Genomic DNA, 17035 nt, shown 5'->3' on the forward strand with positions numbered 1-17035 from the left:
AACAAAAGACCCATAGTCTAGTTTGAAATGGACAAGGGACCGGCACAAGCAGAGGAGGGTGGTCCAATCCGTTCCCCAGGAAGTACCACAGAGAACACACAGTATACTGAGGGACAGGGTACAGCAGGCGGTCAGGTAAGACACATGGGAGGACCAAGAAAGTTTCCAATGGAGCACAAGTCCTAGTAATTTCATAGTTTCAACGAACGGAAGAGCAACAGGACCAAGATATAAAGATGGTGGAAGAAACTTGTTGTGCCACCAGAAATTCATACAAACTGTTTTGTCAGTGGAAAACTGAAAGCCATTGTCGATGTTCCATGAGTAAATAAGATCGAGACAGTGCTGAAGACACTGCTCAAGCGGACAAGCCCATGGAGAATAACAATTGATGGCAAAATCGTCGCCGGCCGCGGTGGTCTAGCGGTTCTAGGCGTGCAGTCCGGAACCGCGCGACTGCTACGGTCGCAGGTTCGAATCCTGCCTCGGGCATGGATGTGTGTGATGTCCTTAGGTTAGTTAGGTTTAAGTAGTTCTAAGTTCTAGGGGACTGATGACCACAGTAGTTAAGTCCCATAGTGCTCAGAGCCATTTTGAGCAAAATCGTCAGTGAAAATGGTGCCGTAAACAGTCGGGGGCACAGTGTCGTCGGCTTCTTCGGGACAGCAAAAATACTAGCTAGATTCCATTTACTTGTTTTCTCTCTTGGACCTAGGTCCATTCCCCAATTTCCGGCCTAACAGTAGCAGATGGTATCGTCTTGGACCCCACAGCTGTCTCCAACACCTTAGGTCGCTATTTTCTGGAGATTTTGAGCTTTACCGACTATTGCCCTGCCGTCTTCCATCTGAAATGAGTGGAGACGGCTCGGGTGATACCCTTCTCCTTTCATAATTGTGAATCCTGCCACCTTCACTGTGAGGGAGCTAGATCACACTCTTGCTTCATCCCGGGCTGGACGATGTTCACATTCAGATGTTGCAGTACCTTTCTCTTGTGGGTAAGGCATTTTCTCCTCCATACATACAATGACATCTGAGCAGATTTCCAGCGACTGCCCCATTTCTCTCACCAGCTGTGTTTGCAAGCTGATGGAATGTATGATTAATGCCCAGCTGGTATGATGGCTTGAGTCTCACAGTTACTAACTACTGCACAGTGTGGATTCCTAGCCTGCCGTTCGGCAGTTGACCATCTCATGACTTTGTCAATCCATGTCGTGAATGGTTTTCTGCAGAAGTACCAGACTGTGGGATGTGTTTTTTGATTTGGAGAAAACTTATAACACCTGCTGGAGGACGGGTATCCTTCATACTCTCCATACGAAGAGCTTCAGAGGCTGCTTGCCCCCATTTCCTTCAGGAATTTTTACAAGACAGAGTTCTCAATGTAACTGTGGTTTCTGCCTTGTTGGACGCTTTTAACCAGGAAATTGAAGTGCCTCAGGGCTCCATCCTGAGTGTCATCCTTTTTTGCTATAGCCATTAACTCTATAATGGCTTGTCTCCCACCAGGCATCTCTGGCTCCTGTTTCAGTAATGATTTTGTGATTTATTGCCTTCAGAGGCATCTTCAGCGATGTTTCAATCGTCTTACTTATGGCACATTGACAATGGCTTTTGATTTTCCACTAACAAATCCGTTTGTATGAATTTGTAGTAGCGCATTGGGTTTCTTCCACCATCTTTACATCTTGGGCCTGTTGCTCATCCGTTCACTGGAACAATGGAATTCCTCGGGCTCGCACTTGATGGGAAACTTTCATGGTTCTCCCATGTGTCTTGCCTTGCTGCATGCTGCACCTGGTCCCTCAGTGTCCTGTGTGTCCTCAGTGGTACTTCCTGGGGAGGGGATCGTACGTTTGTACTGATCCCTTGTCCATTCAAAACTAGGCTATGGGTGTTCCGTTTATGCATCTGCATGTCCATCCTTCTTACACTGTCTAAAAACTCCCCTGCGGGTCCGGGGGTTAGAATAGGCCTGAGGTATTCCTGCCTGTCGTAAGAGGTGACTAAAGGGAGTCTCACATGTTTCAGCCTTTGTGATGGTCCCCTGTTGGGTTTGACCCCCATTTTTCAAAATTTTCCTGAAGTGCCCCTTACATGGTGCATCGTGTCCATCGTGCGCTGATACCTATCACATCCTTAGTTGACGTGGATTTGCACTTCTGCTCATTCTCCAACTGTTGGGCGAGGTCACCCTCCTGGGTACGTATTTTTCCATCAACTGTGTAGTATCATTTCTATGCTGACAATGATGATGGACTTGTTTGCTTGGTTGCACCTGATGTCCAGTACCATAGCCAGTCAATTGCGGTGGGGCCACCATGTTCCCTGTTGGTTGTAGCTCCCTGACCACACAGGGATCTCTCTGCTGATCCCTGCGCCATTAACTCTCCTCATATGCCAGGGGTAGATACCCATCCTCCTGGGGTATCGGGACTCCTGGCAATGGCCATCCTGCCAGGTGGCCTATGCTGTGGCTGGATGGCACCCGTGGGGAGCCCCCCTGGTTGGAGTGGGTGGCATCAGGGCGGATGACACCCGATGAAGCGTAGTACATCATCTCTTACTGGTGGTCAAACACCAGTAGTCTTTCAGCGTTCACAGGCTCAATTCAACACACAGAATTAAGACCCCAAATTGTTCCCCTCCCTGACCACACCATGGGAGGGACATCAGGTTAAGGATGGCAGCAGCTCTTATTCGCCCCGCTACTTTATATGTTTGAGAGCTGATCGGGAATCTTTCATGATAATGAAGCCTCAGTTTTCTGTTGAGCATTTAGAGGAGAAGTTTGGGGGGGGGGGGGGGGGGTTGAGGGATTGTCCAAGATGAGATCTGGGTCAGTCTTGATCAAAACAGCATCCTCTGCCCAGTCATGGGTGTTACTCAGTTGTTGTGACAAGCTGGGGGATGTTTCTGTAATCATCGTGCCCCATAAGCGCTTAAATATGGTCCAGGTATCATAATTCACAGGGACCTTCTTTTGCAGTCCGACGATGAGCTGTGCACCAGGTTAGAATGGCGAAGTGTACATTTCGTTCGGCGTGTCCATCAGGGTCCGAGGGATAAGCAGGTTGCCACCGGTGCCTTCATCTTGGCCTTCGAGGGAGATACATTACCTGAGAAGATCAAGGTGATGGTCTACTGCTGTGATGTGAAGCCCTATATCCCTCCCCCAATGTGGTGTTTTCAATGTTGGAAGTTCCGTCGTATGTCCATCCAGGGGGCCGACAGTCCCTTTGTGGGTACGTGTGTGGCGTGCACAGGACTCCGAGCTATTTGCAGTCTCCTTCCTTTTCCCAGACCTGCATTACCGTCCCTGTTCCTCTCCTTTCCTTTCCTGTCCTTGCTCCTTTCCCCGTGGCCCCTCCTTTCCCTCTTGGTGGAATTCATGTCGACTTGGCTTTCCTCCCGGCTTTGTTTTGGTATGTGCAATTGTTTAGTTTGCTGTTTCCATCTCCTTTTCAGCGTTTTGGTCCCCTTGGAGTTTGACCTCCATTTCCAACATTTTCCGTCAGTGTGAGCATTTGGGGATGAACTCCCTACCTAGTTTCCATGTTGGAGGCTCATCTCACCCTCCCCTCCCCACCCCTCCATTTTCCCCCTTGCACCCTGGCCCCCCTTCATGCTAGGTCACCAGCATGGTAGCCAGTCCGTGTGGTGGGGCTGTTAAGTACCCAACTGGCTGAGCCCCCTGACAACACAGGGATCACACTGCTAGTACCTGAGCTGTTAACGGCTCGTGTATGCCAAGGAGTTGATGCTCATCACTTTGGGGCATCAGAACTCCCAGCAATGGCTGCCGTGCCAGACGGCCCTCGCTATGGCGGGGTGGTGCCCACTGGGCGAGCCCCTGGTCAGGGTGGGTGGTACTAGGGCAGACGCCTTGCATATGAAGTGGGAAAGGCTTCAATATCCTGGCCATTCTTTGGCCATTTCTAAGAGTGATAGTAGACATGATAGTCCTTCTGATCCTTTGGCCTTCCCCTCCCTCGCCACCCCATGGGAAGAAGGTCAAGCTTGCCGACTTGGGTTGAAACCTTTCCCTCGGTACCTGGTTTGTATCAGGACAGGTGGTGAGAGTTTTGCCACGACCAAGCCTTTGTTTTTTTGTTGAGGCGATTGAAGATAAGTATCATGAAGTGGAATCCACGAGTAAAATGCAGTCCGGTTCTTTCCTCATAAAGACATCTTCTCCTGCCCAGTCTGCAGAGGCCGGCCGGAGTGGCCGAGCGGTTAAAGGCGCTACAGTCTGGAACCGCACAATCGCTACAGTCGCAGGTTCGAATCCTGCCTCGGGCATAGATGTGTGTGATGTCCTTACGTTAGTTAGGTTTAAGTAGTTCTAAGTTCTGGGGGACTTATGACCACAGCACAGTCTCCGTCGCACCCCACCAATCTTTGAACTTGGTACAGGGTATCATTTTCTACTGGGATCTTCTTCTCCAAACTGACAAGGAGCTCCATGCAAACCTCGAGCGGCAAGGAGTCCGATTTATCCACATTGTACAGCGAGGCCTTAAAAACAATCACACTGATAGAGACTCCTTTTTTCTGGCCTTCGAGGGGGATATCCTCCCAGAGAAGGTAAAGGTGGTGGTGTATCGGTGTGATGTAAAACGTTACATTCCACCACCAATGAGATGCTTTAAATGCTTACAGTTTGGACACAGGTCTTCCCGCTCCACCAGTTATCACCTCTGTGGTGACTGTGGGCGCCCCCTCCATGAGGGGAGTGCCTGTGGTCCCCCGCCTGTGTGCATCACTTGTGATGCGCAGCATCCTCCGCACTCGCCAGCATGCCTGGTGTATGTGAAAGAATGACGGATTCAAGAGTACAAGACTTTAGATCGACTTATCTACACCGAGGCTTGTCGAAAGTATGACCGTCTCCATCCTGTGCCTCTAACTTCTGCTTTTGCTTCAGTTACGTCCACTCCCCTTCGTACCCCCTCCTCTTCCAAGCCGCGCCCAAATTCCCCTTCACCCTCACCCCTTTGGGTGCTAATCCCCCTCCCCCGCCAGAGAAGCGCTCCCCTTCTTCGGCAGCCGATGGTACTGGAGCTCCCTCCTGGGACTCCTCTTCCCGGCACCCCCTGAAAGGTGATCTGCAGCTCCACATAGGCCGCACGATCTGCGGCTGGTGGGGGCCGCTATTGTCAGGTGTAATTCTGTGTCCTACCACACTGCAGTCTGCCCTTCTGTTCCATCACAAGAGAAGCAGCAGAAACACAAGAACAAGGGAACAAGCGCAAGGCCCCTCAGGTACCCCCCTGATGTGCCACCTTCCCCTCCTCCAGCCAATGAACCAACAGTCTGACCCCACCTATATGGACATTACTCCATCCTTATCGGTGATGGATGGCGACTCGGTGGCGTGACCGGTTCCGGTCCGTTCGCTTGCCATTTGGACTCCAGCTTGAGAATCCTCCAGTGGAATTGTAATGGCTATTTGCGTCACCTCCTGGAGTTGCAGCCCCTTCTTTCCTCCTACTCTGCTGCTTGTATTGTTCTCCAAGAGACCCATTTTGTCAATTCTTACTCACCCACCCTTCATGGGTTCCATGCTTTCTGTTGAAACCAGATTGGCCCTGTGCAGGCTTCTGGTGGTGTTTGCACCTTGGTGCACAAAGACATTTTTAGTAAATGGGTTCCCCTCCATACCACTCTGGAAGCAATTGCTGTCAGGGTCGATCTGACCACTCCAATCACAATCTGTAATCTCTACCTCCTGCCTGACAGGCCACCCACATCCCTTGCCCTAACCACCCTTCTTCAACAACTCCCTTCTCCCTCCCTGCATGTAGGGGACTTCAATGCCCACAACCCTCTTTGTGGTAGTCACCCGACTATTGCCCTGGGCAGGACAGTTGAATCTGTTCTGGCAGCGCTTGACCTCTGTAACACCGGTACTCCCACAGACTTAAGTGTGGCACACGGCACTTTCTCTTCCATTGGCCTCATCATCTGCAGTCCCAGCCTTCTTCCCTCCATTCAGTGGGGTGTCCACGATGACTTATGTGACAGCGATCATTACCCGATTGTTTTGACCTTCCTTCAGTATGTCTTGCTCCGTCACCCTCCCAGGTGGGCCTTCTCTACAGCTGATTGGGGTGCCTTCTCCTCTGCTACCATCCCCCCCATACTACCACACCGTAGTATTGATGAGTCTACACAGACTTTAACTGCCACCATTCTTGCCACAGCTGTTTCAGCCATCCCTTCTTCCTCGGGGTTCCCCCCTCCCCTGTCAAATGATGGTATGATGGTCCCATAGTGGACTCTGGAAATTGCTGCAATCAAATTTCAGAAACGGATTTGCTGGTAATGGTATGTATCTGCCATAGGACCACACACCTGCTCTTCACAAGACTGGGCAAAACTCAGGCAAATTTTTGGCTATTGTCCCGTTGCAGGAATTTCTGTGCATGGTGTTGTCCTTCCCATCTGTACTTTGTCGCAGAGTGTTTCGCTCAACACTTTGCCCAAGCCTCTGCGTCGACTCAGTAGCCGCCCTTGTTCCTCCTCCTCCTCCTCCTCCTCCTCCTCCTCCTCCTCAAACAGCGCTCGTAACGACTGCCTTTGTCTTTCATTTCTCGCTGCTTGGAGCCTTGTAATGCCCCATTTAGCGAGTGGGAATTTGCCAGCACCCTCACCCTTCGTCCTGACACGTCTCCTGGACCGGATTGGATACATAACCAAATGCTCCATCACTTATCGGTGGCTGGCCACCGTCATGTACAGACCCTTTTCAACCATCTGTGGAGTGAGGGGGTATTTCCTACCCAGTGGCAGGAAAGCATTGTTATTCCGGTGTTGAAGCCTGGGCAGCCACCTCTTCAGTTGGGTAGCTACTGTCCAATTAGCCTTACCAACACCCTCTGCAAGCTCGTTGAACGCCTGGTGAGTTGGCGGCTGGGGGGGGGTTTTGGATCCTCGAATTCTGCGACCTTTTGTCATCGACTCAAGGTGGTTTCTGCCGTGGCCACTCTACATTGGATAACTTATTCCACCTGGAGTCTGCTATCCGGTCGGCTTTTGCCCATTGGCAACACCTCATTGCATAAAGCCTACGGCACCAACTGGTGCCACCACATCCTCGCCACCCTTCACGACTGGGGCCTCTGTGGTGCTCTGCCCATTTTTATCCATAACTTTCTTTCATGTCGCTCTTTCCGGGTCCAAGTTGGTTCCTCCTACAGCACTTCCCATCGGTAAGAAAATGGGGTTCCACAGAGTTCTGTACTGAGCGTCCCTCTTTTTTTCATCACCATTAATGGACTGGTAGTGGCTGCTGGGCCGACAGTGTTCGCGTCTTTGTATGTTGACGATTTTTGTACGTATGTCGCTTCCTCTGTCGTGGGCGCTGCAGAAAGCCGTCTACAGGGGGGCAATCTACCGGGTGCAATCTTGGGCTCTCTCCCATGGCTTTCAGTTTTCGGTGACCAAATTGTATGTCACGTATTTCTGCCGTCGCCATATAGTCCATCCTCATCCGGACCTGTTCCTCGATGGCCAATCCCTCGAGGTGGTGGACACCCATCTCTTCTTGGCTCTGGTCTTCGATGTCCGGTTGACACGGCTCCCTCGTCTTCGCCAGCTGAAGAGGATGTGCTGGTTACGTCTCAATGTTCTCAGATGTCTGTGCGATACCACCTGAGGTGCAGACCACTCTATTCTCCTGCGATTGTACAAAGCACATGCCCAGTCTCGTTTAGACTACGGGAGTCTTGTCTATGGTTTTGCGTCACCTTCAACATTGTAGATACTAGATCCCATCAACCATTGTGGGGTCCGACTTGCGACTGGTGCCTTCTGGACTAGCCCCATGATTAGTCTTCTCACAGAGGCAGGGGATTCCACTTCTGCAAGTTTTGCACCAACAACAGCTGATATCTTATGCGCTCTGCATTTGCTGCACCCCAAAACACCCTAATTATGGTCTCCTTTATCCAGACACTCCAGTGCTGTAATTCAAGAAATATAAAATACACTATACCTGTCCATCCCTGGCCAGCACCACTGCTTCCACAACCCACCATTTCACAGCCTCTGTACCTTAGAGGCCCCAGTGACCCCAGGTCGCTATAGTATCGTGCACACGTGTGACCACATTGACGTAATCACTAATATATTGGCCACTACTGACCTTAAGCAGCTAGTTGTTTCTGGGTAGAATCATGTTCTGTGCCAAGTTTATTCCCTAGGTGGCACAAACCACAGATCCCCTAGATCGACTATGCAAGAAGGGTGTCAAATTTGTGTGGTTGACCACCTGCCAATTGGCATATCAGAACATTAAGTACAGTTTCAAGGTGGCATTGTGACTGACACTATATGCATTGGACCTGCCCTTGACACTCGAGACAGACACTTCCCGATATGGTATAGCGGTTGTTTTGTCCCATAAGGTGTCGGGTAGTAGTGAATGGCCAGTTGCTCTCACCTCTGGAATGTAGACTGTATGGCAGCAAATTACACCTGTTGAGCGACTGCAAAGCTCAAAGCCTTGATTTTGTTGTTTGTGCATTGTTCTAAACTCCTGGAAAAGATGATGCATTGTCTGCAGAATTGGGCATTGTTTTTGATTGGGTATCAATTGAAATCCACTTTCACCCAACTCACCAACGTGAACACCCTACCCCCAATTGCTCTTGGTGCCAATGTGCAGTTCAACCACAAGGAAACAGTTTGTTTCCCCTGGACCAACATCCACAATAAATCCTGGTTCAATTCCTTCTGACTGCACGTGAGGTATCCACTGTGTTGTTTCACGATCCTGTTCTGTTGAAAGTTTTGTCTGAGGTACTGGAGAGGTGTCCAGAGAATGTTTTGAGCCTTACTGATCTAGCCTTTCACAATTATTTCATGTTATGCTACTGATTCAATGCTACAAATGATGTTTTAATGATGGCTGCAGAGGACTCTCGAAAACCTGACCATCATTCTATCCTCGCTCTGTCCCCGCATCCTCCAGCTCCTTTGTGCTTGTCATTGGTGGAGGACATGTATGGAGGCACTAGCCCCACAGCACGTGTACTGGCCCAACATCAATGCAGACATTGAATGCGCACACGGCTCGTGTCATGCCTGATCTCTCAATCACTTGTCCCACGGTCAAGGTTCCTCGTCGTGGCCCCATCCTGATAACTTGTCGGAGAAGGTCCTCGTTGATTTTACCGTGACATTTCAGGTTGTTATGTGGCTTTTGGTGGTGGCCACCCTCTCAAAACTTCCCTTACGTGGCGTGGATGCTGTTCATTACCACCATTTCTACCACTTGTGACCTCATGATGGTATTCTACCTTGAGGGAGTGCCACTTATTCCCTGGTGTTGGATAATTAGCCCCCATTTACGTAGATGCAGCTTTAGGCTGTCTGTGGCTGTAATGCGATAACCACCCTGTTTCACTGTGCTCCTAATGGGGAGATTGAGCAGATGGTCCATACATTTAAAACACAGCTGCTGAAGACCTTGCAGACATCATCTGGCTGAAATACTGCATTTGAGTTGGTATTGTACACCATTAGACCTCCTGCATCCTGTGCTGTGTGCCAAACCTGCCTATAGGCCTGCATGTGGGTGGAATGTCTGTCTGGGCATGCATATGCAGTTGGTGTCTGGGATGGACCCAAGGGGTCATCATTGGTGACAGAGAGCATCAGTGGCTTGATGTTAAGGCCAGACATGACTGTCTGACCCACCAACACGAAACAGCTCTGGCTGTGACCACAGTCGCATTTGGCACCCTGTCGTCACTTCCGATGCTCAGGCTGGAACTAAGATGACCGCCACCTGTGCCTCGTGTCCCTTCTCACTGGAGGATGGTTGAGAGGATCACAGTGTGTGTGCCTGTGGAGGTGGGGGACCAGTCCCTCTGTCCTGACCTTCCATCACTCTTGTAACTGTGCAATCTGCTGGCCTCTGCTACCCATGCAGTCCTCGGGCCTGGGTTTGTGTCGTAAGAATGAACAAGAAGTAATAATTGCTTTTGCTACTTTTTTTTTCCATTTGAAATGGCTGATATGATTACATGTGTTTAATAAAAATGAATCTTTCACTTTACATTGGAGTGTACATGTAATGAAATTTTCCTTCAGAATAAAACTTTTCACTTGACTGAATCTCAGACTTGAACCTATGCCTTTCGTAGTCAATACTTCTACTCCCTGAGCTGTATGACCACAGGTGCAGTGTGGCTCTCACAGTTTGTCTGCGAATACCTATCCGCTCATTCACATGCTGTAATAGTTTAATTTCTGTACCTCGTGCTATTTCTGTTGAATTTATTTAAATTTACGTAATACACATTTATGGGAAGAAATGTGGAGAACTGCGGGATGAACCACTTAAAGTTTCCAATATTCATTTTCATCAATTTGTTGACATATTTCTCACAATGTCTGCCAGATCACATGTGTAGCCTCTGACTTTATCAGAGCTTCAGTCACTCACCCCAGATGGTTGAGGAATATTCCATAGTAAATTTGTAAGGATACCACAGTTTTCCAATATTTTACTAATAAACTGAAGCCCACCATGGACTATGATCATGATGGGACCTTCAGATTATTGCTTTGCTTTGCAGTTGTTATCCCCCATGTGACTTGCCGTGAAATACTTGTTACTGACATAACTCTGGTTAAATATCTGAGATGAATCTGTCTTTTTAAGTATGACTACAGTAATGAATCAAATAATTACCTTGGGAACTTACTGAATTCAAGCATAATTTATCTGTTCAACAAACAGTTATGATCAGGAGTGGTTTTAGATTTGTACATCAAAAACTGTATAGGGAGTGTAAAGAATAAGATGGAGTTTTACCAAAAGTATGTGTAGACTTCTTTAGGCTTCACTGATGGAATGTGGTGGTTAGTGATCAAGAATGCTGTTCTTGTATTTTGGAGGAAAGTTGTTTGGATCCCAGTCCAGCCAGCCTGACTTAGGTTTCCTGTGGTCCCCCAAATTCATTTTAGTTGTATACATCCAAGTGTACTATGGAATGGTTGTTGACACCATCTTTGGCCAAATAAACTAATACTTCACCTTTTATGACACAGAGGGGTGATGACTTTTCAAACTTTCCATTCTTTACAGTAGAGCTCACCAATGCCGCTACTAAACTAAATTCACAGAGATTGTTCTTTTGTTAGAAAGTAGTGCAAACTTGGTTTTCAGTTAGCAAATTTGTTTCTTGATTAAATGTATTAAGCTACTCTAAGAAATGTATCAAACTGCTTTGCTCCAAAGTAGAAAAATTGTAATTACATTTTATACTGTCTAGTGTTGTAAGAGTTGTAACTTGTGTGTGTGTGTGTGTGTGTGTGTGTGTGTGTGTGTGTGTGTGTGTGTGCACAACTTGAGTAGGCAATACAGCTTACTCAGACATCACTGATCACTGTCCACCCTACCTTAGACATTATTTTTCCTTCTTTTCTTTATCTTTGTCTGAAAACATGGTTGACTGGATTTCCATTATTCACTAATTGCTAGTGTAAGCATAAAAACTACAGACAGAAGCTACAGACATTATTAAGAAAAGATACTAAGAGCACTGACCTTCAGGCACTTATATATGTTGTCTGATAGTTGTTTTCAGAAATCTGTAGCAGTATATTTACTCATATTATTATGATTCTTTGTTTGTCAGTTATGTATTAATACTGTCTGTTTCATGTTTTTCTTATAATACAACTAGTTTATAAACTGACAGTAGGAGCTTAACTACTTAATGATCCATTTGGGCATCATAGGAGATATTCCTCAGAGTATAAATTGTATCATTCGACACTCCATTCTTAATACTATACCCGCATTGTTAGATTGTGAGCAGTAATTACTTAAAATGATTCTGTTGTTCAACACACTAGCTGGAAAAAATTGCAACCTATCTCTGTTGTAATTAATCCAGAGACTGACAAAGGTGTTATGCACAATCCAGTAACAGTAGTGTGACCACTGCCTATGTTTGGAATCAGCATGAATAACCACTCACAAACAGCAGGTGGCAGCGCCAGCGGGGGAGGGTATATAAAGTGTGTTGGGGAACATGGAAAACATTGCAGTCGTTATAATGTGGAAACAGAGCGGTTTATCTGACTTCCAGAAGGACATGATCATTGACTTTCAGGCCAAGGGTGGAAGAATTTCCAAAACAGCTAAGTTATGAAACTGTTTGTGTGCCACTGTGTTTAAAGTATACCGTGCCTGGTAAAATAGGTGCTATACAAAACCAGCACAACGGTAGCTATAATGCACTACGGGCCAGAGATGACGGGGTGAACAACAGCTGTGTAGATACGTATGGGTGAGCATCAGACTGCCCAGATAAACCCGTGGCTACCAAAAATGTCTCCTCAATGACCGTTCAGCAAACATTGCTGTGTATGGTTCTCTGCAGCAGGTGCCTGGTTTGTGCACTCTTGCTAACTGGTGTTCATCGGCAACAAAGACTGGAATTAGCTCGCCAGCACTGCAGCTGGGTGTCCACTGAGTGGTGACAGGTTGCCTTTTCAGATGAATCACGTTTTATGCTCCATTGGACAGCTGGCCATTGGTGTGCACAGTGTGAATCATCTGAAAGCAAAGGGGTCCAGGCTGGAGGAGGGAGCTTTATGGTCTGGGGAATATATTCAAGGCATTACCCGAGTTATTTTGTCATTCTGAAAGGCACAGATGATTGATATAATTATGCATCTAGCCTTAGTTACCATGTTCACTCATACATGCAGTTCGTTTTTTCCTTCACACAATGACATTTACCAGCAGGACAATGTAATGTGTCACAGAGCTCACAGTGTGTGTGTGTGTGTGTGTGTGTGTGTGTGTGTGGTATGAAGAGCACCAGGATGAATTTACTGTACCCCCCTGGCCACCAGACCCTCTGGATTTAAACCCGGTTGATAATCTGTGGGACCACCTCGATCGAGCTGTTCTCGCGGTGGATTCTCAAGAGAAACCTGTCACATTCTGGCCATGGCACTGGAGTCTGCATGGCTCCATATCCGTGTTGTTACCCTCCAGAACTTCACTATCACTATTCCTGCATGTCTCGCAGTGGTCTATGCAGCAAAAGGTGGTTATTCAGGCTTTCGACTGATGGTCACATTAATGTGACTGGACAGTGTATATGTAACATGTCAAAATTACAATCTTACTTTGGTTGCTATCTTCGCGAGCGATCTGTACAGAATTGGATCCTGACAAGGCAGCCAATTTGAAGAAGTTTTGGGCTTTAAAATTTTATACACATTTTTTGTGCAGGATAAAAAGACATAGCCACCAAAGAGTGGCTACAGATTTTATCAGGTAGTGCAATGGTTAAATACATCCATCCTGTATTATCACAGATATACTTCTATCTTCTAAATGCTGACTTCCTTTGGTGTAGTGCTTTGACATGTTTTGCTTGTAGAAGCTGTCAAGTGGGAATATGATTGCTGAAATAGAGAGAATGATTTGGTCTCGGTGACTTTTCACTCATTTTTTCACACTGTCCTATTACACAAAATGATTAAACTATTAGAGTTTTCCTTTTGAACATGTAACTAATAAGTACTCTCACAGTGGAATCAATACTTTGCAGTAACAAAACTCTTTGGCCCATTCACAAAATGTTCCTGCCCCTAAAAAAAATGAATTACAAATTTTTGATGCAGGTACCGAACTAATCTATGGGTAGCTTTTCTGATTCTGTAACTTTCGAGGAATTTGGTGGTAGAACAAAGCAATTTACAGGAATACTTATGTTGCGAATGCAAGATCCTGCTTTTAATGGGGTCGCATGTCAATTTAACAAGTTTTCCAGTGCTGCATCATATTTGTACTGTGAGTTTTTTAAGTGTTTCAAATTATTTGATGGAAAAGAATAAGCTGTAGGCATTGACTCTGCTGACGACCAGCCAGCTAGCTGTCAATCAACAATAAATATAGTGTTTGTATACAAATATGAAGCTTGTGGTTTGGTAGTAATGTAAAGCATTTCTTTATTTTTTGTTATTTGTTTCAGGCTTTGCTTCCACATGTGTACCTCCAGATACAGATCTGCGCACAGTCCTGTGTGTCCCCTTAAATTTTTCGAAGTGTAGTCGTCAGGCACTGGCACATGCTGCGGAAGATGCAGGATTCGATGTTCTGCAAGTAATTAGTGAACCTATAGCAGCCTTGCTTGCTCAAGGCTATGGTGTTGAGTCCCCAGATGAGAGAGGGTGAGTGCTGTAATGCAGTATGTTATTCTTGGTGTTGGTGATAAGTTATGAAACAATCTGCATGATCTTTAGCTACGAAATGAGGTGTTCAACATTGTTAACATATATTTTAGGGCGAATATGCTGCTCATTATTGAAATTGTTGTTTCCACTATTGACTAGCCTAAATAAGATTGGAGGAATGCATGTTTTCTCCTTAGACTTTACTCTGAGGGCTTTGGCCCCAAAACACTGCATAGCATGTGCACATAGGCTGATGTTTTCATCAATAGAGCTGATAAACATTCCACAGTGATACGTTTCAGTGCTGTGTTTTGTGGGTTACATTTCTCCAAATAAATTATTAATTTCTTATTAACAGATGAAACTTTTATGTTAAGATGTCAGTGGTTCAGTTTGTTGAGGAAATCTGCATAAATAGCAGTAAAATATTATTTTATAGTGAAGTGTATATGAGAAAGACATGTTTACTGTTGTTACATGAGCCCACATCAGTTGCTTTATCTTTTGACCCTGAGGTCAATGATCCTGCATGATCTAGACTACGGTCAGATTGCTCATTATTAGGTGTTCCAATTTAACGCAGATGATGGATCTCCTCAGGGAAATAACAATCAGATCATAAAGGAAGTCCTTTGGATATCCCATATGTTTACTATGGGAAGGTCTCGTCTGAGATACAGAAGCAGCACTGCAGCCATCTGTTTAGTGCAATGGTTACAGCTGGTTGTAAGTAATGCTTGTCATCATCTTAGTTCCTTCTGGTGGTGAACAGGGTTATTGTCACTCGTCTAATGGAATCACAGTTCACAATTTGTTATTTCATGCCCAGTATTGATTGGAATCCTTGGTTAGGAGCCAGGTTGATTTAAACTAGAGGCTCCATTGATTTTTTGGTGATCTTGGGTGCAGATTCCTTGACTTAATCTGTATTGGATGTAGAATTTTAAAGTGCCTCTCTGAATTGGTTAGGCATGCAGTACCCGCAGAAAGAATTTCCTCCAATAGCGCAATATGTCTAGTTTGCAGTATAGTTTGCATCCTTTTTCTTTTTTTAGATAAATTACTTTGTAAGCCTGTTTACCTTTAGATGTTGAACACCAAAGAGCCATGATCACTTCACATGTATTTCATATTGAGGAGATCAAATAGCCATATAAGTCAACTGTGAAAATGAAAACTGAATATTAGGTAACTGGACAAGTATTCAAGGCAAGATCACTGAATTACTGTGACTTGCTTAAACAGCGTTGCTTGTGTAGCAAGTGGAACAGAAAATTGGGTACAACTAGAAACAAAATCTTAAATTCTGACTGGAATATATATGTGACAAGTCTCTTTTTGTGTAATGAGATAAATGCAGTCAACAATAGATAATTTGGGTAAAGTTAAGCCTTAAAGGTGGGCCAAAATTTCTTACTAAAACTATCTATTGGTGACACACTACATCAGTTGAGATGGCATGGAATGCTACGGAAGATTTGTGGAAAAATATTTCTGATAAATTACCTGATCGTGTTTTAGCCATAGGAGAGGTTCCTGTTAGCCAGCCATGCATGACACAGATGGCAGGATGGCGGTTCTAGTGAAATTGTACTAAATATCTTATCTGAAAATTATCTTGGACAGCCAACTAAGTAGAATACATATGATGTAAGTATACAATTTATGCTGTCAATAAAAAAATGTGAACTTTTCAATTCAGTGAAAATAAGTGGATGAATCAACAAACACAGAGCTGCAGCAGCATCATTGATCAGTGGTGTTGAATGAAAAGTTGTGCATGATGTGTCAATAAAATGACAACAAACTATCTGAGCAACTATTTACATCTGGGAAGGAGAATATTGATTAATGGGAGAAATTCACAAGCCTTGTCAGAAACATGCTGGTTGAGTTTGTGTGATGGGATGTGTGAGATGTGGGGAAGGACCCACCAAGGTTCAATGACAATATTACTCATTTAGCCCCTGAGGGCTCACAACTCTCGTGTCAGTACCTACCTGCTAGGCTACCATGGGGCCCCATGCTTTGCAGCATTACTTCATTTCTGTCCTGCAAGCTTATACTTCCACTGTCCCTTTCTCCCTCTGCCTCTCCATTGTATGGTTTTCTTGATGCAGACCCAGCTCAGATCTCGTTTGTGACTGGGATTAGGGTTTCTGCTTTTTTTTGTTTTCTACAACTTTTCATTAAGTAAAGACATAGTCCCCATTGTTAGGTTTGACCTGCCATCAGTTTTCAGATTCTCCAGAAATGTTTACCATGCAGGGAAGGTCACCCAATGCAGTGTAAGCTCCAGCATGGTGGCCATCCTGTCATGGTGGTCATCAAATAGCTGCACAGTGGTAGCCCCCTGGCCACGTGGGTATTGTATTGTTGGTGTCTGAGCTGAAAACTTCCCATGTATGCCAAGGTTTATGTGCATGTGCCCATTGTGACTGGGACACGGGGACTCCGAGCAACGGATTACTGGCCACGTAGCCATTTTCTGCGGCTGGGTGGCGCACATGGCAAGAGCCCCCATTCGAAGTGGGTGGCACCATGGCGGATGAGCCGCAAATGAATCGGATGAAGTTATCTTCCGCCGGTAGCTGTATGATCCCAGCAGTCTCTATGGAAGGAAAGTACTATTTAAGTGCAGAGAGATATGACCATAAAATGTTTCCTTCCATAGGGCTAAGCGGCAAGCAGAGAAATATCCCCCCCCTGTCCCCCCAATAATTAGTTTGCTCAAGGATTGATGGGGATTCCTTCTTGACCACAGAACCCTTCTTCTTTGTGGAGAACATAGAAGTCAAGCTTGGGGAAGTGGCAGC

At 46.0% G+C, this 17035-nt stretch overlaps 1 protein-coding gene across 2 annotated transcripts in view; it reads left to right on the forward strand.

The window, feature by feature from the left end:
• Nucleotides 1–17035, forward strand: part of LOC124721928 (heat shock 70 kDa protein 14-like) — a 146639-nt gene that overhangs the window by 52355 nt on the left and 77249 nt on the right. For both annotated transcript variants that reach the window (XM_047247084.1, XM_047247085.1), the window contains exon 4: nt 14018–14216. In XM_047247084.1, coding sequence (XP_047103040.1) covers nt 14018–14216 — 199 coding nt within the window. The remainder of the gene's footprint in view (nt 1–14017; nt 14217–17035) is intronic.

The sequence above is a fragment of the Schistocerca piceifrons genome, chromosome X (assembly GCF_021461385.2).
Source record: "Schistocerca piceifrons isolate TAMUIC-IGC-003096 chromosome X, iqSchPice1.1, whole genome shotgun sequence".
Taxonomy (NCBI): domain Eukaryota; kingdom Metazoa; phylum Arthropoda; class Insecta; order Orthoptera; family Acrididae; genus Schistocerca; species Schistocerca piceifrons.